Source organism: Meles meles, chromosome 5 (assembly GCF_922984935.1).
Source record: "Meles meles chromosome 5, mMelMel3.1 paternal haplotype, whole genome shotgun sequence".
NCBI lineage: Eukaryota > Metazoa > Chordata > Mammalia > Carnivora > Mustelidae > Meles > Meles meles.
The window spans coordinates 31,997,337-32,022,247 of record NC_060070.1 but is presented as its reverse complement, the minus strand read 5'-3'; the positions used below and the strand labels follow the sequence as shown (position 1 = coordinate 32,022,247).

At 40.0% G+C, this 24,911-nt stretch overlaps 1 protein-coding gene across 1 annotated transcript; it reads right to left on the bottom strand.

Moving 5' to 3' along the window:
* Positions 1–434: 434 nt before the first annotated feature.
* On the bottom strand, positions 435–24,599 carry MCHR2 (melanin concentrating hormone receptor 2). The gene is made up of 5 exons (XM_046004280.1): positions 24,418–24,599; positions 14,609–14,818; positions 9,886–10,080; positions 7,115–7,234; positions 435–750 (listed from the first exon to the last, which is right to left on the bottom strand). Exons 1-5 carry the CDS (start codon positions 24,597–24,599, stop codon positions 435–437), a joined length of 1,023 nt encoding a protein of 340 aa, XP_045860236.1.
* Positions 24,600–24,911: the final 312 nt, after the last annotated feature.

The window sequence follows — 24,911 nt, the reverse complement described above, 5'->3', positions numbered from 1 at the left end:
TGTAGATAAAAAATGGCCAAATTTCAAACCTCATTGTATAATGTTCCCCTCCTAGGAACCTCAAGAGCACTGTTGCAGTGAGCAAAGTATGGATGGCAAGGTCAGATTCCTTTGTGAGTTTTCAGTTAATAGTCATGGATGACCTTTTTATCAGTGACTAGTTTATAATACACTGAAATAACATCCACAACCATGGAGTTCAGGTATCTTAGACTATCCCATTCCTTACTTCCAATGCAGACAAATATTTACATTTTAGTAAAGTTAGCATAGTAAACTCTTTGCATTTGAATGGTTACTTGTCCATTCCATGCTCCTAAGAGTCACAAGTGCACAGGAAGGATGGACACAAGCACACTGTTTCACCTGTCCTTTCTAATAATACCAATAACATAGGCAAGTCTATCTAGACGTTTGGTGATCCATGTACTTTCCTAAAAGCTTGATTTCAAGGTATTTTCTTTATTGTTGATTTCCCTCTCAGTCACTCTTCTTTGCACTTGAGGCAGGCGTTTCCGGAAATTTCCACTCAGCATTATGTAGAGAAAAGGATTAATGCTGCTGCTGGCATAGCTGAAACAGATGGAGAGATAATAGCCTACATGGAAGGCCAGTGTGGGCTGCTCCATCTGTAAATTCACCAGTTGTATCACGTGGTAGGGGGCAGCACTCAGGATAAAGACTGCCACCAACACGAGCACCATCTTTGTCAGCTTCATCACTCTCTCTTTTGGAACACTGGGGTTGTAACTACAAAGGAAACATTAGGATAGACAGAATATAAGCAACCATAGAAATTGTGGGCAATGATTTCTTAGAACTTTCATCAACAGAGATGTAATGCAGTTACCATGTGCTCCCTGATATGTTGTGATGAGAAGAACAGATTTTGCCCCAAAACACAGAAATACAGTCTAACTGTCATACAATATCAGACAAATTCTGATTGGGAACATTCTACAGGATACTTGACCAGTACTCCTTAATACCCTTGAGGTCATGAAAAACAAGGAAAAATTAGGAAACTGTCATAGACCAGAGGAGACTGGGGAGATATGACAACCAAATGCAATATGGTATTCTGCATTGACTCCTAGACCAGAAAAAGGACTTTAGTGGAAAAACTGGAGAAATCCAATAAGAGATAGAGTTTAGTTAGTAGTAATGTCCTAATGCAATATTCTTTGCTCTGACAAATGCATCATAGTAAGGTAGAATATTAATGGAGAAACGAAGTGAGGCATGTATAGGAACCCTTGCTACTGCTTATGCCACTTTTCTATTAAATTAAAATGATTCTGAAATAAAAAATATTTCAAAATTCCCAAGTTTTATCATGTTATATTATATTTAGGCATTTAATAAAAATGTTCCAGGGACATATTTGAAGCAGATGAATTACCCTGGGGAATAATATAAAAAAAGCACAGCAACTGAAAGTTGTTGTAAGGTAATGATTCCTCTGTAGTTTGTCACAGTGGGCACCATCATTCCTCTAACTTCTTCCATTTTGAGGGATAACTAGACAGTAAGAGCTATGCTCTTTGCATTTCTGAGAAAAGTGCTGTGCACTGACCATCAATGAAATCTTCTCAGGGGACAGCTCAGGAAGAGTGCCTTACAGTTCAGTGTGACCGCGACTCTGGCACATTCCTGGTTTGACCCAACTTAAGCCCAAGGCAGCCCCATACTGATCCATTAACAACACAGGAATAAAACCTTGCCCACAGCAGGCAGAGAGAGCCATTACTGATGACTGGACTAAAGGGAAATGCAGTTCAGCCATAATAGTAAGGGGCATGCAACACATATGGGAGAGATCCCTGAAGTGTCAGGTTCTGGTGAACAGGGAACATTGCACTGCGGGGCACTAAAGGACCTCTTCTTCATAAGGCCACTACTTTCAAGAGCAGAAAATATAGTTGATATTCCTAACACATAGAAACAGACACAGAGTTAGATAAGATGAGAATTAGAGGAATGGGCCCCAGAGGAAAGAACAGGACAAAGTCGCAGAAAGAGAGCCAAATGAAATGGAGATAAGCAAAATGCCTGTTAGGGAATTTAAAGTAATGGTCATAAAGATACTCAGTGGACTGGAGAAATTACTGAGAGTAAAAATACACTAGAGAAAATTAATAGTAGATTAGAGGTAGGTGTGCTGGCAAAGTGAGCACAAAATTGTAAAATAGAGTAAGCAGAAGAATGGATCAGTGACCTAGAAGACAGAATAATGGAAAGCAATCAAGCTGAACAGGAGAGAAAAGAAAAATTAAAAAATGAGAACAGATTAAGGGAACTCAGCAACACAATCAAGCATAATAATATTTGCGTCACAAGGATTCCAGAAAGAGAAGAGAGAGCAAAGGGGGCAGAAAATTTATTTGAAGAAATAATAGCTGAAAACTTTCCTAATTGGAGGAAGGAAAAAGACCTCTAGATCCAGGAGTCACAGACAGCTCCCAATAAAACCAACCTAAGGAGATCCATAGCAAGACACATAATAATTAGAGTGACAAGAAACAGTGATAAAGAGAGAATTTTAAAAGGAGCAAGAGAAAAGAAAGCATTTACAAACAAAACTCCATAAGGGTTTCAATTGATTTTGCAGGCAAGAAGGGAGTGGCATGATATTTTCAAAGTGCTGAAAGAAAAAAACCCCTGCAACCAAGAACAGCAAGGCTATTATTCAGAATAGAAGGAGAGATAAAGAGTTCCCCAGACAAGTAAAAGTTAAAGAAATTCATCACTCTAAACCAACCTCAGAAGAAATATTAAAAGGAATTCTTTAAGTGGAAAGGAAAGACCATAAGCAGGAGTAAGAAAAGCAGAAAGCACAAAAGCAGACAAAATAGGTATATCTACAAAAATCAGCCTAGGGATTCACAAGATAAAAGGATGTAAAGTATAACACCATATATCTAAAATATTGAGAGGAGGGAAGTAAAAATTTAGTGCTTTTAGATCTAGGGTTCAAACTTAAGAGACCACAGACTACTATATGCATAAAATGTCATATATAACCTAATTATAACCACAAATCAAAAACCAGTAATAGATTTGCACAATATAAAGAGAAAGGAATCCAGGTATATCACCAAGGAAAGCCATCAAACCATGAGAGAAGAGGGTAAGAGAAAAAAAAGAAAAGAAAAAAAGAAGAACTACAAAAACAACCATAAAATAATTTTAAAAATGACAATAAGTATATACCTATCAATAATTGCTTTTAATGTAAATGGACTAAATGCTCCAATCAAAGATAGGGTGACTGAATGGATAAACAAGTAAGACTCATCTATATGTTGTATACCAGAGACTCATTTCATTCCTAAAGAAACATGCAGTTTGAAAGTGAAGGGATAGAAAACATTCATCATGCAAATGGAAGTTAAAAAAAAAAAAAAGCTGGGGTAGCATTACTTATATTGGACAAAATAGACTTAAAAAAAAAGACTGGGGGTGCCTGGGTGGCTGAGTGGGTTAAAGCCTCTGCTTTTGGCTCGGGTCATGATCCCAGGGTCCTGGGATGGAGCCCCGCATTGGGCTCTCTGCTCAGCAGGGAGCCTGCTTCCTTCTCTCTCTCTGCCTGCCTCTCTGCCTACTTCTGAACTCTGTCTGTCAAATAAATAAATAAAATCTTAAAAAAAAAAAGACTGTACAAAAGAAAAAGGATAGATACTACATAGTCATAAAGGGAACAATCCAACAAGAACATATAACAATTGTAAATATTTATGGAAACAATATGGGAACACCCAAATACATAAAGCAGCTATAAACAAAAACAAAGGAAGTAATTGATACTAATACACTAATAGTAGGAGATTTTAATACTCCACTTGTATCAATGGATAGGTCAGATAGAAAATCAACAGGGAGACAGTGGCTTTGAATGACACATTGGACTAGATAGATCCAAGAGATATATTCACAACATTCCATTTGAAGAGTGGAATACACTTTCTTTCAAGTGCACATGGAACATTCTCCAAAATAGATCACATGTTGGGCCACAAAACAAGTCTTTTTATTTTTATTTTTTTTTAAAGATTTTATTTATTTATTCGACAGAGAGAGATCACAAGTAGATAGAGAGGCAGGCAGAGAGAGAGAGAGGGAAGCAGGCTCCCCACTGAGCAGAGAGCCTGACGCGGGACTCGATCCCAGGACCCCGAGATCATGACCCGAGCCGAAGGCAGCAGCTCAACCCACTGAGCCACCCAAATTAAAGAAGATTGAAGTCATATCATATATGTTTTTCTGACCATATGCTATGAAACTAGAAATCAACCACAAGAAAAAAATCTGAAAAGAACACAAATACATGGACGTTTAATAACATGGTACTAAATAATGAATGGCTCAATCAAGAAATCAAAGAGGAAATTTAAAAAATGGACACAAATGAAAATGATAACAAAATGGTCCCAAATCCTTGGGATGCACCAAAAGCTGTTCTATGAGGGAAGTTTATAGCAATACAGGCGTACCTCAAAAAGTAAGAAAAATCTCAAATAAACATCCTACTCATATATAAAAGAGCTGGAACAAGAACAAACAAAACCCAAAATCAATAGAAGGAAATAAATAGTAAATAATATAGCAGAATAAATGAAACAGAAATCAACCAACCAACCCATAAGAGAACAGATCAATGAAACCAAGAAATGGTTCTGTGAGGAGATAAACAAAATTGATAAAACATTAGCTAAACTCATTTAAAAAAAAAAAGAAAGGACTCAAATAAAATCAGAAAGTGAAAAAAATAACAACCAACACTACAGAAATGGAAAAGATAATAAGAAAATATTGTGAAAAATTATATACCAACAAATTAGACAACCTGAAAGAAATGAATAAATTCCAAGGAACATATAATTTCCCAAAACCTAACCAGGAAGAAATAGAAACTTTGAAATGGACTGATTACCAGCAATGAAATTGAATTAGTATCAAAAAACTCCCAACAAACAAAAGTCCAGATCAGAGGGCTTCACAGGTGAATTGTGCCAAACATTTAAAGAAGAGTTAATACTGTTCTCAACCTATTCCAAAAAACAGAAGAGGACGGAAAGCTTCTAGATTCATTGTTTGAGGTCAGCATGACCCTGATACCAAAACCAGATAAAGACACTACAAAAAAAGAACTATAGGCCAATATCTATGATGAACACAGATGCAAAAATCTTCAACAAAATATTAGCAAACTGAACCCAACAATACATTAAAATCATTCACCACAGTTAAGTGGGATTATCCCTGAGATGTCCAAAAATAAATCCACAATTATATATATAGTCAATTAATCTTTGGCAAAAGAGGTGAGACTATGCTATGGGAAAAAGACATTCTCTTCAACAAAGAGTGTGGGAAACTGGACAACTACATGCAAAAGAATGAAACTGGGCCACTTTTTCACACCATGAATAAAAATAAACTCAAAATGGATTAAGGACCTAAATCTGAGATCTGAAACCACAAAAATCCCAGAAAAGAGCACAGGCAGTAATTTCTCTAACGTCAGCCACGGCAAGATTTTTCTATCTAGGTCTTCTGAGGCAAGGGAAACAAAAGCAAAAATAATCTATTGGGACTATATCAAAATAAAAAGCTTCTTCACATCAAAAAAAAAAAAAACTGTCAAGAAAACAAAAGGACCACCTACTAAACGAGAGAAGGTATTTGCAATGACATACCAAATAAAATTACCATAAGATCCAGTGATGTACCACTGGGTAATTACCCCCAAAATACAAAAACACTAATTTGAAAAAGATAGATGTAACTCTGTGTTTATTGCAGCATTATTTATAATAGCCAAGATATGGAAGCAACTGCAGTGTCCATCGATAAACATAGATAAAGAATGTGTGATATATACATATAATGGAATATTACTCAGCCATAAAAAAGAATAAAATTTTGTCATTTGCAACAACATGGGTTGAGCTAGAGAGTATAATGCTGAAGGAACTAAGTTAGCCAGAGAAAGACAAATACCATATGATTTCACTCATACGTAGAAGAAACTAAACAAATGAAGAAACCAAAAAAAAAAAAAAAGAGAGACAAACAGAAAATGGACTAAAACTAGAGAAGAAACTGGTTGGCAGAGGGATGTGGGTAGGGGGAAGGTTAAAATACGTGACGGGGATTAAGAGGGGATTAATTAAGAGGAAGTTATGTGTGGGAAATCTAGTAATTTTGTCTGTCCAAAATAAATACAGTAGTCTAGTCTAAGGACAAATTTTAATAATATTTTTAAAACCCAACATGTCATATATTCACTACTTACTCACTTGAACACCTTGGTATAGACAATTTCAAGTAGAAAATAATTTTTTAAAAGATTTGTTTGTTTATTTTTAGAGAAAGAGAGAGCACATGTGCATGGGAGGGAGGGGCAGAGGGAGAGGGATGGAGAGAGAATCCTTAGCAGACCCTCTCCAACCCCCTACCCCTCAGTGAGCATGGAGCCCAGGCAGGGCTTTATCTCAGGACCCTGAGACCATGAGCTGAGCCAAAGTCAAGAGTCAGATGCTTAACGGACTGAGACACCTAGGGCCCCCTAGAAAATAATTTAGATTTATTCATAGAGTTTTATAGACAAATATCTTTATTGTTTCATCCCAAGTCTATTGTCTTAGTAAGTCTTTGGCTTTATTTAGTCCTAATTAATCTTGTCCTAAGTATTCACGTGTTAATGAGATCCCTACCCTCCAAATTTAAAATTTAAAACATAGAAGTTAGAAAGTTATGCATGGCATCTAAGATATTCACATATGTACACAACTCTGCAAAGTGTACAAATAAAACATTTAAATAACATTGTTGATGACAAACATAAAGATATTCTTTAAATAGTATCTTGAGTTCTGTTTACATTTCTATGAAACCATTATATCAGTGATTGCGACATTTATCACTGAGAGATCCTCAAATAAGCTGCTTCAGAACTTGTCCTGTTTTCAGAAATCGCTCACGTAGACATTAATGCCCATACGTCTAAATGTATGTTTCAAGTGATTGTTGTTTAAATTTCTGTTGTAGATGTCTTAGGATCTCTGAATTGTTCTTTCAACAAGTAAAGCAAAATAGGGTAAACACTTACCATCTGGCATCCTTATTCTGTTGATACATCTCCCAAGTATAGCATAAAATTAAAATATAGCACACCAAAATCAAAGGCAAAGGAAAAAAAAAAGTTGTTATCGTCAAATAAAGTGTATACCTGTAAAATGAGAGAGAGAAAGAGAGAAGACATAACTGTCATATTCCCAATGCCAGGAACTTTTACAGTTTATGAGGCATGATTCTCTAATTTTGGGGGGCTTACGATAAAAGTCCTTGGGAAAAAGTTAAGGATTTTTGTTGTTTTTACATAGAAAAAATAAAATGAGATAAAAACAGAGAGGGGGGTAAACCATAAGATACTCTTTTTTTTTTTTTTTTAATAATTTTTTTTTTTTTGAAGATTCTTTTATTTATTTGACAGAGAGAGAGGAGGAAGCAGGCTCCCTGCAGAGCAGAGAGCCCGATGCGGGGCTCGATCCCAGGACCCTGAGACCATGACCTGAGCCGAAGGCAGCAGCTTAATCCACTGAGTCACCCAGGCGCCCCAAGATACTCTTTAACTATAGAGAACAAACAGGTTCACTGGAGGGGAGGTGGGGAGGAGATGGACTAACTGGGTGATGGACATTAAGGAGGGCACTTGATGGAATGAGCACTGGGTGTTATTACGCAAATGATGAATCACTAAATTCTAGTCCTGAAACTATTACTATTACATGTTAACTAACTTGAACTTAAAATCTTGAAAGAAAAAAATAAGCTCTTGCTTTTCATTGTCTGCTAGCAACAGTGCTTATCTCTTCTCTAGTCAAGCCCGAGGCTACTGAGTACAAACAGGAGAGAATATGTATTACCATTATCTTTTAGTGTCGGTTAACAACAATAATGAACTGCAGGTAGCATTTATTATGTAGTAGGATATGAGTACTTTACATACTTTCAACCATTGAATCTCCGCAACCCCATGAGTACAATTGCCATTAGTATTCTGTTACAGAGGAACAAACCAAGGCGCAGTGGTGTTAAGTGGCTTGCCCAAGGTATTCCCTCTAGTTAGTAAAGAGCATCTGGGTAGGATGAACCCAGACAGCAGAGCTGCACAACCCACACTTGTAATCAAGGCTCCAGATGGCCTCTCAAAGGGCCTGTTGTGAAATAGGCCAGTCTTTTTCTCCATGCTTCCTCAGGGGAAATTTTCAGGTAGGTCAACTCCATTTCTGTACAGATGCCAGGTGTCCTCCTTTCTGGGAAGAAGCATGGCATTGGTGGAAGCAGGCAGCCCACGTTGGGTGGGTGCGGACAGGGTGACAGGGAGAGAGAGCACCTGGGACCCAAGGGACTCTGAAAGCCGTATAGTGGTTCCAGTCTCAGTTCCCCATAAGAACTTAACTCTAGGAGGATCAACAGAGGCTAGAACTTCAGAATACCCTTTATGATAACCAACCAAAAATAACAGAAGCAGGTTCTGGTGCAAAACTGGTGAATCATTGTTATTTCTTGGCAAAGGCTGAAGTCATACAGTCATCTCAGGTTGGGCTCCTCTTTTAGATATGTTGGGGTCCATATTAATGTATCAGCCACTGGTGATTAAATATCATTTCCCTTTAGATTGGTAGATGGCTTTTGCCTGTAAGTGCAGCCAGTGATGGTGGGAGAAATAATGAATAAACAATAAATCCTACATATGTTGCAGTCCTCTGGAGATTTTCATTACTGGATTTGCAGCCTTGCAAGGGCCTCTACCGCCATCTCTCTCAGGCTATGACTACATGATACAGAAATCACTCATCTATTCAACAAGTGTGTATGGGAAAAAGGAATCCTCCAGAATGACTTGAGATAATATATGCAAAAAGCACCTAACACCATACGTGGCACTTAGTAGGCCATCAAAAAATTTTCATTATAGACTCCAGTGCTGTGTTCAAAATTTCAAACAAAAATTTTCATTTAATTTTTTCTTTCAAATTAAAATGTGAGAAATCCCTGTGTTGGCTGCTGTATTAGCTGCCGAGAGCTGCTGTAACAAATTTCCACAAGCTGGATGGCTTGAAACAACAGAAATTTATTGTGTCCATTATGGTGACCGAAGTCTGAAACTAAGGTGTTGGCAGGGCTGAGGAAGCTCTGAGGGAGAATCGGTTCCATGCCTTTCCCCTCACGTTTGCTAGTTTTGGGCAGTCCTTGGTGTCATTTCACTTGTAGATGCATCACCCCAGTTTCTGCCTCAGTATCCACAAGCTTTTTCCTCTGTGAATCCCTTCAAATCACACTTCTCAGGAGGACACAAATCCCTGGATTTGGGCCTGACTCTAATCCAGCGTGACTTCATTTAATTTAATGATATCTGCAAAGACCCTATTTCTCAAATAAGGTCACATTCACAGGTATTGAGAATTAGGACTTGAATATATCTTTTTGGGAGGAACACCATTCAGCCAAACTCCAGTGGTATACCGATAAGGTCTGAGTCTCAGTAACTCCTAGACCCTTTTGGAAATTTTGCCTCTGCCTTGATTTTTGTGTTCCTGTTGTACCTGGTTGCCATGGACCTTTAAAATCCATATTTAAATATATTTTTGTCCACTGAAGCTACATAATTCAAACTCCAAATCTTTTTCTAAAGGTTACCCCCCCCTTAAAATCAAACTACCAACCTGATTGTGGAAAGCAGAAAAGTAAGCGGAGAGACTGCCCCTTGGAGGGTCCCCCAAGGACACTCTGCACGGCTGCTCACACGTTGACAAGGAGGATGAAGCACTCCACAACTTAATTCAACTCTATTTTTCTTAAGTTTTAACAACCTACCGGAGTACATCGTCAGGGGATGTTAAATCAAAAGCACAACTCTCCACGCCGTCTTTAAATTTGATGACCTTCGAGTAGACCCAGACAGGCAATGCCAGAATGAAGGAAGCTGCCCAAAGGCCCAAATTGATGCGGATGGTCTTGTACCTCGTTCTCCAACTTGTAAGTCGAAATGGTTGGACGAGAGCCAAGTACCTGCAAAGCCCGTTAAGAAGGGTTTCGGAACAATCAATAAAAGCACTGAGCTCCAAGGATGAAAGGTTCATGACAAGAGTAAATTATTAGTATTATTATCCTCCCTGAAGCACACCTCTATCAGGGTAGAAGAAAGTTATATTTTTTAAGAGCTGGCTGGTACCTGTAGAGAAAACAACTCTTGACCCCACAAGTCTGAATAAACCACTCTCTGAAATAGCTGTCATTTCCACGAACACACTGAGAATGGTGAAATTTAGGCCTGTGCAAACTCTCTCTCTACAAAGGTGCTTCCCATGCAGGCTAGGCTCTGGAAAACTTAGTCTCTGAGTGGGGGTTTCCTCCAGGAGGGAGAGGCCCTCTTTACTGACGCAGAGGCAGAAAGGAGGCAAGTGCTCTGGCTGGTAGGAGAGTCCATTGATGAGATGAGGCTCTGGCCCACTGGGACAGACATTTTGCCCAGATGGCTTTCCAGTGGGGGCCCCAGGCTCCTGGAGGTTCAGTTCACAGAAATCACAGTGAGGATACGAATGTGACTAGTACAGACAATGCAAATGCCTCAAGGAACTTAGGCTGGAGCCCAGAAAGGGGATGCGGGCTAATTTCATAGGGAAAGGGGTTTTCTTTCTTCTCTCTCTCTCTCTCTTTTTTTTTCCATTTCTGATTCAGAAAAAAGGGATAATCATGAATTAAATGTGACGTCCTGACATACCATATATATTTGGTTCTCTAGGAGATCCAAGAAGAATTTTTAGACCCAGCTGAAAACTAAAGAGGCTAGACCCAGAAGGAAGAGTGTTTGTGAATGCGCACTTCTGCTGGAGGTGCAGGTGTTGGAAGGCAGTATTTGTAGACATTACATTAATGTAAAATATGTTTTGATGGTCATTTAATGTTTATAGAGCTACTGAAGGAAGATTTATAAAAATAAAAAAATTCTTTTCCTCTGTTATTTCAATTTTGCATAAGAGGCAGGACTTTCTAAGGGATATTTAGTTAAGAGACCATATTTGGCATGCAGGGAGACTCTTGTGGCCCATGGTACCTTAGCCGCTCCTCCTTCTGCATACGGCAACTTCATTACCTGTGGCTAAGGAAAGAAGGACTCCTCCCCCCACCCCCTTGCTGGGAAAGGGAATGAGGCAGTGATTGTACAGATGCCCAGCCATCATTCTGTCTGGGATGAAAGGGTGATGGAGTCATGGCATCAATAGATTAGGGAATCTCCTCTGATTGTATCCGCACCCCAACACCTTCCTTCCTCCAGCTGAAAACCCCTCCCTGGTTTTCCATTGCCTTTCAGATAAAATTCAGAGTTCTTACCATTGCTTGCAAAGACTTTCTTCACCCGATACTGCCTGTCACTCAGGCTGTAGCTTGTGTCAGTCTCTCCCTGGCCTTCCTTCAAGCTCTCTTTCAGGGCCCTTTCAGGGCCAGGTGCATGCTGTCTACCTGCCTGGCTCCCTCTGATTCTGCTTGCTCTTCCTTTGAGTTTCTATGTAACAGTCTGTGTCTCAGAGAAGCCTGACCACTCACTCTATACAAGGGCCCATGACTATATATGCAGATTGTAGGGGAACTCTCCTTTCCCTTCCTAGTACGTATTATTGTGTGGAAATACAGATTCACCTGTGTGACTCTTCACTTAATGTCTGTCTACATCTCAGGAGTGGAAGCCCCACGAAGGAAGGAACCTTGACTGTTAGTTTAATGCTGCTGTATCTCCTATATCCAGCATAGTTCCTGGCCTATAGCTATACTCAAATATTTGCTGAATGAGTGAATAAATGAAGAGGGGATTTGGCTTCTGCGTACTGATTTTTGATGTTCTAGAGAATTTATTTACAAAAATAGTCTAGGCAGCTTTCATTTGGAGGTATATGTTTTTAATATTTTGGATGTTTACAGAAATTCTTTGGTATTGATTTGGAGGTAGGCACCCACTTTTGAAATACTACACATACAGGTAGATATAACTTATCAGAGAAAGAGGGATGAAAATGATGAGAAACACTAGAAACTTAGGCTCTATTGAATTCGCAATTAAAACGACAACGTATAAGCAAGAAGTCTTGTTGATGGCACTGACGTGGTCAATGCCTTGGTTATTACCTTGCAAAGAGAAGTACATTTCTTTTTAAAAAATTGCAGATATTGTTGAAGTTTTATGCATGTAGTACAGTTGTAACTCAAAGAAATGTTGAAGAGGAAAAGGTTCAGTTTTATAGAAACTTCATTTTTCTCTGGTCATGTAATCCAGTGAGGGCAGAAAGAAGGATAAGGGCCCTAGTGTCTTAATTCTGAAGTAAAATTTTAGCGTAGTGTGTCCACTAGATTTATTTTTTTTTAAAGATTTAATTTATTTATTTGACAGAGAGAGATCACAAGTAGGCAGAGAGGCAAGCAGAGAGAGAGAGGAGGAGGAAGCAGGCTCCCTGCTGAGCAGAGAGCCTGATGTGGAACTCGATCCCAGGACCCTGAGATCATGACCTGAGCTGAAGGCAGAGGCTTAATCCACTCAGCCACCCAGGTGCCCCTGTCCACTAGATTTGAAACAAAATGAAATGCAGGTGTATAAGACACTCATGCACATGAACACATTCACTCACAGTAAAAGAACCTGTGAGCCTTAGGAGATGTGTACAGCTGGTCTGTTCCAATGCGGACAATCTCCGTTCTCCTTATTTGCGGTAAGAGGTTTACAGAAGAGGTACTATTTCCCTTCTTTAAAGAAAAAGCCAATACTCTCCTACTTTCAGGGTTCAGGGTTTCAAGAAATTTTATTATCTCTGAGAATGGGATTCCAGTTGGTAAGACTGGTACTTAAGTTGCTTTCTTGCAGTGGGCCTGCCCTGTGCAGAGCCCTCTCCCTGTGTTGGGATGCTGGCAGGCTCACCAGCCTTTACTCAAGACACTTTCAGCATTGGCTGGCATCAGCTGAACTAACCAGACCTACACAGTACATTGATTTTTAAAATGCGGTGTTAATTATAAATTGAGAAGCACACTCTGTATTTTGAGAATTCTTTTACAGGAAAGCAACAGGTTATTAAAAAGTGCATTGAACATCACCATCACTATTCATGTCTGAATAATAGTGATTCAGTGAATGATTTCTTTAAACCTTGCTATTCCTTTGTTAATTCATTTGAAAAACTGCTCATCACTTCTCCACCCCAAAGGCACACGTGGAAGGGTAAAAGAGGCAGAGTTGAGGAAGGAGTCACAGATGGACCCAGGGAAATTTAACATAGCCCTCAAGACTGAGAGTCCTTCATTCATCAATATTTTCTGAGCACCCTGTGCCAGGCACTGTCACAGAGATACTTGGGATATATTAATGATCACAGACCCTGCCTTGTGGAATTTACCTTTGAGGGGCAGGGGAAGCTGAACAATAAACAGTACACACATACATGCACACACGAAATAAATTAAAGCATGTGATATATTGGCAACAAGGGAGAGAGATAAAGTAGATCGCGGTGGGTGGTTAAGTGTGCTGGCTTGGGGTAGGGATGGGAAGATGGATGGAGATTTTATGTGGGTTGTTCCCTGAGACAATTCCCATTATGCATATTATGGTGTCTTTAGGGCTTGTTTCTATTTGGAGAATGCTGCTAAGACCTAATCTGGAGGTCCTAGCTTCTGAATGATGCAGGACATCTTAGTTTGCCTGCTTCCTGCAGAGGCCGAGAAGGAGGGAATTACTAGCAACCTGCCCTCTCTAGAGACAGCTTGGTCCTGGACTGGGCTCCACCACTCACTGGCTTCACAAGTACCCACCATCACTGTCGTCTCCTTTAATAACATTAGTTTACATTGTTGGTGAATATGGTTGTGGCACATTCCAGGTCACAGTCAAATGCACTTCTAATGATGTAAAATGGTAGCATTTGCATTAACCAGTCATAACAAGGGGTATAAAAATTGTAAAGTATGGTCTTCCTGGTACTGGAACATCTCTTTATAGCTATTCAGGAGCCCAGATCTATTCCCCAGATTCCTTCAAGCCGCTAGGTGATCACAGGAGTCTGTGAGATATTGAACATACCAGTGAAATATTGAACATACCAGAAAGAGCCCTGAACAGAGTGAGGAGACCTACTTTAGTTCTCAGCTCTGCCACTGACTTGTCAAGTGCCTTCAGAAAAGCCCCTCACTTCTTGGGACCTCAGCTTCCTTACTGCAAGAACGATGCACTCATTCTGGTTTCCAACCTTTCATGATTTCCAGATATATATATATATATATATATATATTTTTATCTTGCAGTGAATTATAAATAACACTGAAGTTAAAAAGAATGATTTGAAAAAAGGAGATTTTAGTGTCTTACATTTTCCATTAAAAAATATATTTCCATGAAAGTTGGAAAGAAGATTTTTAAGTCCTCCAATGAAACTAGCAAAGGAAGAGGAACTTGGCTGTTACAAACCAGCACCAATGTTGCTTAAGTAGGGATAACAGTGGGAAATAACAAGCACTTCTGAATTATGTTAAGCTATTTCAAAGTTTCTTTACTTACCTGTCCACACTCATCACGGTCATTATGGCACTACAGGCAAACTGGTTGCAGGTATCCAGGGACGTGATAATGGTGCAGAGGGGCCCCCCAAACACCCACTCTCCTCCCCGGGCCCACTGATGAATAAGAAAAGGCATTCCAATGATGTGAACCAGATCAGCCACAGCCAGGTTGCAGATATAAATGTCAGGAATGGTTTTTTTCCTGGACCTGAAAGAAAAGCATGGAAACTGAGGATTGATACTGACAGTATGCACCTTCTTCAATTTATGCCACCTGTTGCAAATTGTTAATTGTCAAAATGAATTTTAAAAAGAAGTTAAAGGAACACCTACCCAAATACACATACAAATGCTTAGCCTTGTGCCTATTTAAACATTCTGAACTATATATCTAATAACTAACTGTGGTAGCTTAAAAATACGACCACAGGGGCACCTGGGTGGCTCAGTGGATTGAGCCGCTGCCTTTGGCTCGGGTCATGATCTCAGGGTCCTGGGATCGAGCCCCGCATCGGGCTCTCTGCTCCGCAGGGAGCCTGCTTCCTCCTCTCTCTCTGCCTGCCTCTCTGCTTACTTGTGATCTCTCTCTCTGTCAAATAAATAAAATAAAATCTTTAAAAAAAAAATACGACCACAAAGTCTCTGATACTGCTTTTGAAAGGTGGAACCTAGGGTGGTTGGGCTTAGTAACCCACTTTTCACACATGGGATTTGGTGGAAATGCCAATGTGTGACATAGAACATAAAGGCATTATAGGGTTCCTCCTTGCTCTCTCTTGGATCACTTTCTCCGGGGTAGCCAGCTGCCATCTTGGGAAGATACTCAAGCAACTCTTTGGGGACGTCCACATGGAGAGGTCCACATGCTGTCAACAGTCAGCACCAGTCTTCCAGGTGTGTGAGTGAGCTACTTTGGGAGTAGATGTTCCTGTTGCCTTGGAGGGGAGCGTAATTGCAGCTTGGTGAGCGACTCCAAGCAGGAACCACCCAGCTAAGTTGTTCCTGGATTCTCGCCCCTTGAAATGGTATGAGATAATAAATGTTTATTGTTTTAAGCCACTAAGTTTTGGAGGTAGTTTCTACATAGCAACAAATTATACCAACTTGAAGCTTACTCCAGAGAAAGGCTAAGTCCTTGCTTGTGCCTATCACCAAAGATAGCAGAACAGGGAAAACAAATGGTTTCCATCGTATAATGCATTTTTCCCCCCCACTGAAGTGGAAGTCAATCCTAACAAGTCATTGCTAAAGAAATTTCAACCTTTACTTAGAAAGATCCCAAGAAACTTTAACCCACTAGCAAAGACTATAAATGAAGATGCCAAAATCCAGACAGTGTAGAGAAGAAAACTGAAAAGGGTAAACTGGTAGAGGCAGGGAGGATGATCTCATGGCTTCTGCTGAGGGGAGTGATTTTAATTTTAAATTGATTTTAATTTACCTAGATATGGCACTCTTCTTTATAGGCAAAAGAATTTCCTAAGAGCAGAAATTTAAATTAAAAATTTAGTTGGTCCCTATGTTCAAGGAGTTGGGACATACAACAATAAACAGGTAACATCTTTATCTGGGAGATGATATTCACGAATTCAACAAGTATTTTATTGAATACCAATTATAGGTCAAGCATCATATTGTGCTGTGGGGCTGCAAAGCTAAATAATCTATAAACCAGAGCATCAAAGAGTTTGTGCTGTAGATACATCTAAATACACGGTCCCTGTAGGGCGATGAGAGAAAGCTAGAGCAAGCACAAGGAACACACAAAACAGGCCTCTGTTCCTCCCTTGGGGACAGTCAAAGCAGTTTTCTTGGCAGAAGTGGCATCTGAACTGAGGACAAATAAGACTTTTAAGAACACATGAAAAATAAGCCCTAAGGTTATGTCACAGTTGCTAGTTCAGGGCTTTGCTCCTCACTTAGAGGCTAGTGTGTGTCTTTATTATTCATTGGCTGAAAATCCTACAGCCTGTGAATTTTATTTCTAAGCCAGCGAATCCTCCTGTGAGACTAGTCCGTGAGGATGTTTTACCCAGACCCTGGCAAGTCCAGGTTGTGTGGGAAGTTACTGCTCTTGAGTACTTGACTCAGCAACCACACTCTGGGCGTTGTGGATGCCACTATAAATTATGTTGATTCCTTGTCCCCAGCAGGTGGTGACTCATATCAGAAAGACCCAAAATGAGAAGAGATTTGATGAAAAGATCTTGTCAACCAGAAGAGCAGCCAAGGACTGTCCTTGGTCTCTCATCATCTATCTTCTCCAGGCCTGTGGCAGTGGGAGATGGGCAGGGGTGAAGGAGGATAGACCCTAGAGGTCAGGTAGAAAAATTTCCACATTAAAAAACAAAAACCAAAAAAAAAAAAAAAAAAAAGGAAAACACCACAAAAATTCCCATAAATCTTAGTCTATAAGCAGATGTTATTTCCATTTTTAAAAAAAGGTTTTATTTATTTATTTGACAGAGATCACAAGTAGGTAGAGAGGCAGGCAGAGAGAGAGGAAGGGAAGCAGGCTCTCTGCCGAGCAGAGAGCCCCATGCGGGGCTCCATGCGGGGCTCCATGCGGGGCTCCATGCGGGGCTCGATCCCAGGACCCTGGGATCATGACCTGAGCCGAAACCAGACGCTTTAACACACTGAGCCACCCAGGCACCCTGTTATTTCCATTTGAATTGGGAGATAAACCGTAAGTGCTTGCTTAGGGTCTAATTGCAGCAATTAGATTCATGGCCCTTGCTCTTCTCCAGACAGGACCCATCATTTACTGATAATGAATTATGGTAATTCCATTGTTGAGGACAGTACAGGCCATTAACTGGCAATTAAAAAAATTAAGTGTTTCTAAATGATATTCTGTATGGAAAAAGAATTCTGAAGCAAAAGATGATCTGGGCATAAGATAATAGGGCAATAAAAATAACACATTATGTCTATTACTGCTTTCTTTACTCAAAGTGACAGCATAGAAATTAAAACACAAATAAAGAGAAATTGTAAAATCTCTACCTATATAACTTGCATTCTTTTTTTAGGTCTAATTTATCTCCAGATTTTCCATTGCCAGGCTTCATTAGACTTCTGTCTCTTATGACTCTAACATTTAAAATAAAAAATGTAGACTAGTGTGATCATTTTAGCTAACATGTTTTCCATATGGTTAACATGGCCATATCTAATGTTCACTTATTTGGAGAATGATAAAACAAATTACGGTTTTCCTCATTACCCTACAATAAATTATATAGTTGCTATAAATCATAGTTTGCAAGGATATTTTTTTTCCCCAAAGATTTCATTTCTTTATTTGACACAGAGAGAGATCACAAGTAGGCAGAGAGTGAGGGGGAAGCAAGCTCCCTGCCAAGAAGAGAGCCTGATGCGGGGCTTGATCCCAGGACCCTGGGACCATGACCTGAGCCAAAGGCAGAGGCTTTAATCCACTGAGCCACCCAGGCGCCCCAGTTTGCAAGGATATTTAATCAAAAGGGAAACATACTGATTCAGTAAAAAATTCCTAATTATGTATATAGCATACATTTATATAACATCTAAATAATGTATGTCAACATGTGAGTGAAATAAGTCAAGCAGAGAGAGTCAATTATCATATGGTTTCACTTATTTGTGGAGCATAACAAATAACATGGAGGACATGGGGAGTTGGAGAGGAGAAGGGAGTTGAGGGAAATTGGAAGGGGAGGTGAACCATGAGAGACTATGGACTCTGAAAAACAACCCGAGGGTCTTGAAGGGGCAGGGGGTGGGAGGTTGGGGTGGGTATTAGGGAGGGCACGTATTGCATGGAGCACTGGGTGTGGTGCAAAAACAATGAATACTGTTACACTGAAAAGAAATTTAAAAAAATATGTTGCAATCATGTATCAATTGGCTACAGTGATTACCTATTGGGTCATAGTAATAGGACTGATTTTAACTTTAAAATTTTTCTATTAGGGGCACCTGGGTGGCTCAGTGGGTTAAGCCTCTGCCTTTGGCTCAGGTCATGGTCCCAGGGTCCTGGGATCAAGCCCCACATCGGGCTCTCTGCTCAGCGGGAAGCCTGCTTCCTCCTCTCTCTCTCTCTGCCTGCCTCTCCAACTACTTGAGATCTCTGTCTGTCAAAAAATAAAAAATAGGGGCGCCTGGGTGGCTCAGTGGGTTAAAGCCTCTGCCTTCGGCCCGGGTCATGGTCTCAGGGTCCTGGGATCGAGTCCCACATCGGGCTTTCTGCTCAGCAGAGAACCTGCTTCCTCCTCTCTCTCTGCCTGTCTCTCTGACTACTTGTGATCTCTGTCTATCAAATAAATAAATAAATAAACTCTTAAAAAAAAAATTAAAAAAAAGAGTCTGTTAAAAAATTTTTTTTTTCTATTAAAAACGTGTTTACATTTTGTAGTCAGAAATGAGAATATATGCTATGGATTAAAGAAAACTGCTAAAACATACAACCCACACATGCAGGAGGCCATTTTGCTGGTCAGTTTGCTTTCAAATCCATTCCCCACCTTCTCCAGCTGTGTTCCTAGGTGTCCTTGCGAACTGCTTTTTGGTTGGTTTTGGCCAATAGGAAGCACTACTGGGGGAAAACTGGAAGATGGAGGAGAGGAGAGGCCAGGGCAATTCCTTGTTCTTTCTACTGCTGGCATCTCTGGGCAGTGGCTGCATTCCATCCACGGTTCCACCTTCATCCCGTAGTCCCTGTTCCTTGGCCTCAGACCCCATTCTGGCTGTAGCTCCCACTAGGCAGGGAAGACTCCTGAGGTCCATAAAACCACCTGCCTCTTTTTCTCCATCCAGCTCAGGGCCAGGAGAAGGGAAGTGGTGTTGGGGTGGGAGATGGTGGTAGGACAGGGTAGAAGCCTTCTGCTTTTGTGTATCTCTGGGTTTCCTTACCAGCCCCTGTTAGGTTTTTAACTCTAATTGAATTAAATTCCTATTGGGAACCAACCCCAATGGATTAGTAGTGATTTTGTGGAGCACACTGTGCTGGAAAGAATTCTTCGTCTTCAACCAGGCACTACTTACAGGACAAACCTGTGCTCAGATTGGAGATGACTGGCATGGATAGGAGAGTTTAGGGTCAAGAGACATATTTGTCAGCCTTGCTCTAGATACATAGTGTAATACAGTTGAAAGAGAACCTGCCTGGGAATTCCGTTTTCATTTCTATGCCCTCGTAGTGTCCTTGGGCAAGGCATTCAACCCTTTTAGATTCCAGAGTTGTCTTGGTGCACTTGGTGCACGGTTGCAAGGAGGCTCTCAACAACTTCCCATTTCAGGTGAATAGATGTGGCTGAAAAGTTCTGCGGTATCTAAAACATATGGTATGAGTGCAGCAAGGATACGGTCCATCCCAGCAAGAGCTTATGTATGACTGATACTCTGCGAATGGCTGAGGGCTGGGTCAGAGGGAGCCAGTAGTTATGATTTAAGCTGGCTTGGAGAAAGGAAGAAGGCTTGTTCTAAGTATTTTCCCTCCCCCATCTGTCTTAGCAACTGGTCTCCCACCATCAGATCATTAGTGGTCCTTCAGGTTAATGCATTGACCCTCTTGTAATCTCTGTATAAAATGTAGACACCATTGGGAGGGTTTAAAGTAAGGTGTTTTAGTAATTCATGATTTAGTGTGAATTTGTTGACTTTATAGGGAGTTGAGGTTAGGGAATGACAGAACAAGGACTTTCTATTTATCCAGAAGAAGGGCATGACTTAGAGTCTTTGCCCACATGAAGCTGTCTGTCAGTAGACAGGTGAACGATGTGTTCGGGAGATAGGGGTGAGGGACTGATGGAGAAGAACATCCTCCCCTTTGTGGAAGTAGCTTCCCAGGGCCCACTGAGACTGTGGAACATAGTAAGGTAATGGGGTTAAGTTCACTAGTCTCTCTCTGAAGAATAAAAGGGAGGAATGATTATGTTATAATTGGCCCAATTTCCCTTCTACATTTTCTAATCTAGCTTCCTTTTAGCTAGCTGCGAATTTAACGTGTGACAGACTAGTAATGATCTGGCCTCACTACTTTATAGTCACTTTCCTCATGCACAAATTGCTTCTTCCTTTTTTGTTTTTTTTTTGTTTTTTTTGTTTTTTTTTGCTTCTTACTCTTAAAAATAGCCACACAGGACCTCTTATTCTGGAAACTCCATCTTCCTCAAATCTGTTTTTTTTTTTTTCCATACATTTTTCTAGTTTTCCTGTGCAAAGTTAGGAGTTAGTTCATTGCTTTCTTCCCAGCATCACTAATGATCTTACTGATTTTAGTTCTATTCATCTTCTGAGATAAATATTCATCATAAATAGGAAAGTCCCTAAATCTTTAAATGTATCTATTTCTCCTTATTTTTAGTATAGTTTTAGTATTCTAATTAGTCCACCCATCTGTTAAGAAGGCAACAAGTAAAAGATCATGGCAAGACATGATGAAAATATTAATAACAAATTGCCTTAAAATTTTTGGAAAGCAATTTAAAAGAAAGTGTTAGATTAATTCCAAGCCAAAAAAGAAATTAAAATTAATTTACTTCCACATGACTTTTAAAAGACGAATACATTTTTGGAGAGCAATTTGCAAAGAAAAATATTAAAGTCCTAGTAATGAACGTTAAAATTAAGTTGCTTCCAAATGTTTTTTGTGAGACTAAAAGATTCATCTTAAATGCTCTGTTAACATATATCTTCTCACATATTATCTATACAATGGTAATGATACAAAGAAAGGACAGATTTTTCACAGTCATTGTAAATAAATTGGTCAGTATGATGGCACAGATTTTCTTTTTTCTAGTTACATGGTTATTTGCTTTATGCTGAGAATCTGTTTCCAGGAATTATAGCTCAGTATCGACTTTTGGAAGAGTTCATACTCCACATTTCTTCTTTTTTTCCAGCTTTGTCTCCAGATGGGTAGATAGGGTCAGACCATTATCTATTGGTGTAATTTGAGGGGAACCAAGAATTTTGTCTGTCCCCATATACCTCTTTAACAGCTTTTCACAGTGTCTGAAATTTAACATTGAAGAGTCTTTGCATAAAAATGTTGCCTGTAAAAAATGCAACCAGTTCTGCAGAGAACTCGATTCTCCCCAGTGAGGTCAAGGCTAGATCTATGGGTGTGAGGTACGCTATGTGTATCTCTAGGAGAGGACAGCAAAAATACCAAGGAGTATGAGGGAAAGATGGAAGGAGAAGTGGGCAGGAGCAACAGGCAAACAAGAGAGAGCTAGAAACATTCTCATGTTTCTGACTATTAACCCTCTACTTGGTGTTATTTCCTCCTTGAGCCTTCCTGAGAATATCTGATTACTTCTATTTCCCTTCCTGGAACTCATTATTTGAGCCATCTTTTTTTTTTTTTTCCACTTGATTTTTCCTAATGTCTTATATTATTTTTCAATTTTATGTGTTTAAATCTTTTTTTAAAAAGATTTTTATTTATTTATTTGACAGAGAGAGCCAGCAAGAGAGGGAACACAAGCAGGGAGAGTGGGAGAGGGAGAAGCAGGTTTCCTGCTGAGCAGGGAGCCTGATGCGGGGCTCCATCCCAAGACCCTGGGATCATGACCTGAACCGAAAAGGCAGATGCTTAATGACTGAGCCACCCAGGTGCCCCCAAACTTGTATTTATAACAAATTCAGACAGTAAATACAGTGATTCTTAGTTCATTTGGGCTGCTCTAAGAGAATACCAGAGACTTGATAGCTTATAAACAGCAGAAATTTATTTTTCACCATTCCAGAAGTTGGCAGGTCCAAGATCAAGACACCAGCAGATCTGGTGACTCGTGAAGGCCTACTTTCTGGTTCATAAATAGTGCCTATTGCTGTGTCCTCACAGGGGGGTAAAGCGCCAAGGGGGCTTTCTTGGGCCTCTTTCACATGGGCACGAATCTCTTCATAAGAGTTCTGTCCTTATGATGTAATCATCTCCCAAAGGCCCCTGTTTCTCAGACCACATCACATCGGGCATTAGATTTTAACATGAAACTTTAGCTGGGGATGGACATAGACATTTATACTATAGCACATTCTTTTTTTTTTTTTTTCCCCAATAGCACACTCTTTATAGAGCTTTGTGCCCTGTTTATCATAAATAAGGGTTTCTCTACATATCTCAGAGAGATATTGCCTCTGTGAGGATTCTTTTATCCACATGGTAGACAGAGCCATCTTTCTAGTTTTGATGATTTTTTAATAATGATTTTTATTTATTTATTTGAGAAAGCGGGCAGGGAGGAGCAGTGGACAAAGCAGGCTCCCACTGAGCAGAGAGCCCAATGTGGGGTTGTATTCCAGGACCCTGGGATCATGACCTGAGTGGTAGGCAGATGCTTAACCGACTGAGCTACCCAAGTCCCCCAATTTGTTTTTATTAGTGTGGAGAAAATAGCCTGGGATTTGCAATCATGGGATCTGCGCTCAATTCCTGGACTATCCCTTTCTAGCTGTGTGATGCTGGACAAGTTATTCTCTCTCCTAAGTCTCTTTCCCTAAATGGGTATAATAATAGTACTGCTCTTTTGAGGATTAAATGAGATTGCAACTGTGCTTTGTAAGTATAATATGCTACACAAAAGACTGTTGTAGTTATGTGTTAATATTCACCTACTAGGAGGTACTCTCAAATGTGTTTTCTTATATACAAGCATGGATGAAATTTTCTTTAATGATGGTTATAAGCATGATTGGAGATTAGGGTGTTAACATTTAAGATCTTATGTTGATTAAAACAAGTAAAACTTAAATGGAAAAATTACCAGGATAGCAAAGATATCAAGCAGTGATGGGGCACACTGACTCTGCACCCTAACTCTGAACCCATGGGAAACAAGTAAATCTATTATTATTTTCCAGGTTGAGCTTTATGCCCTGGGGTTGAGAGGACGGAGGGAATTACCTGAGTGAGGTGGGAGATGTGAAGCAAAGGCAGCAGGTGTTGGGAGCAGATGGCTCTCAGTTTGGCCTACATGGGGCTGGTCTACAATGAGGGACCAGCTCACCCTCGGTGACTGCCCGAATCTTTGGGTGATCAGGTGGAGTCTCTCTCTTGCCCAAATGAGTGCAAAATAATCTCTTTAACCACGGGGGGGGGGGGGGAGGTTTTTTTGTTTTTGTTTTTTTAAAATAAATACAGAAACTCCATCTTTATTGGCTGTATAAACATCTCTGAGCAGTACACAGGATAATTCCTTTGTCAAAAGTTGGAAACAGAATGGTGGTGTCGTAGTTTTACTCCATGCCTGGGCTCCAGCTCTAGAGATTCTGAATTAATTAGTCTAGGATGAAACTATGTATTAGGATTTTTGAAAGCTCCCCAGGTAATCCTATATGGGGCTAAGATTGAGAATCATGGCTCTAAAAATTCACCGACCCAGCAGGAAGCATTGTTTAGGTCTTTTCTTTTCGAGTTTTGCAACTCAGATGTTATTTAATACATGATGCAAATATCTGTAGAACCTTCTTTAATGCTCTTAACCAAATCTTTCCAAAACCGATTTCATTAAGAAAAATCCTATAGAGGGGTGCCTGGGTGGCTCAGTGGGTTAAAGCCTCTGCCTTCGGCTCAGGTCATGATCCCAGGGTCCTGGGATCAAGCCCCACGCCGGGCTCTCTGCTCCGCAGGGAGCCTGCTTCCTCCTCTCTCTCTGCCTGCCTCTCTGCCTAGTTGTGATTTCTCTCTGTCAAATAAATAAAATATTAAAAAAAAAAAAACTTAAAAAAAAAAAAGAAAAATCCTATAGAGGGAAAAGGATTCATTTAGTGAGTATGGAATGTGCCTAAATTATGGAAAACAATAGACTCTCTTACCTTATTATAGTGAATACAATGAGGACATTGCCAACCAGCCCCATTGAACAGATAATCCCAACCATAGAAGGGAGGATGATTGTATCCACAATTCTGAGGGTTTGATAAGCAGACTCTTTACTGCAGGATTTGTTCAAAAGTTCAGCAGAGGTGTTCCAACAGGATGAGTGAAGTGAATTCATTGTTTATCAACTTCCAGTGGTTAAAGCTGTGAAAGGATAAGAAGTGATTTAATTAGGTTTTTTTTTTTTTAAAGATTTTATTTATTTATTTGACAGGCAGAGAGGCAGACAGTGAGAGAGGAGGAAGCAGGCTCCCCCCGGAGCAGAAAGCCCAATGTGGGGCTCGATCCCAGGACCCTGGGATCATGACCTGCGCCAAAGACAGAGGCTTTAACCCACTGAGCCACCCAGGTGCCCCTATTTAATGAGTTTTTTAAGCAGTTCCACGAAAATAACATTTCTTTAACTTAATTGAAAAAAGTATTTATTGGG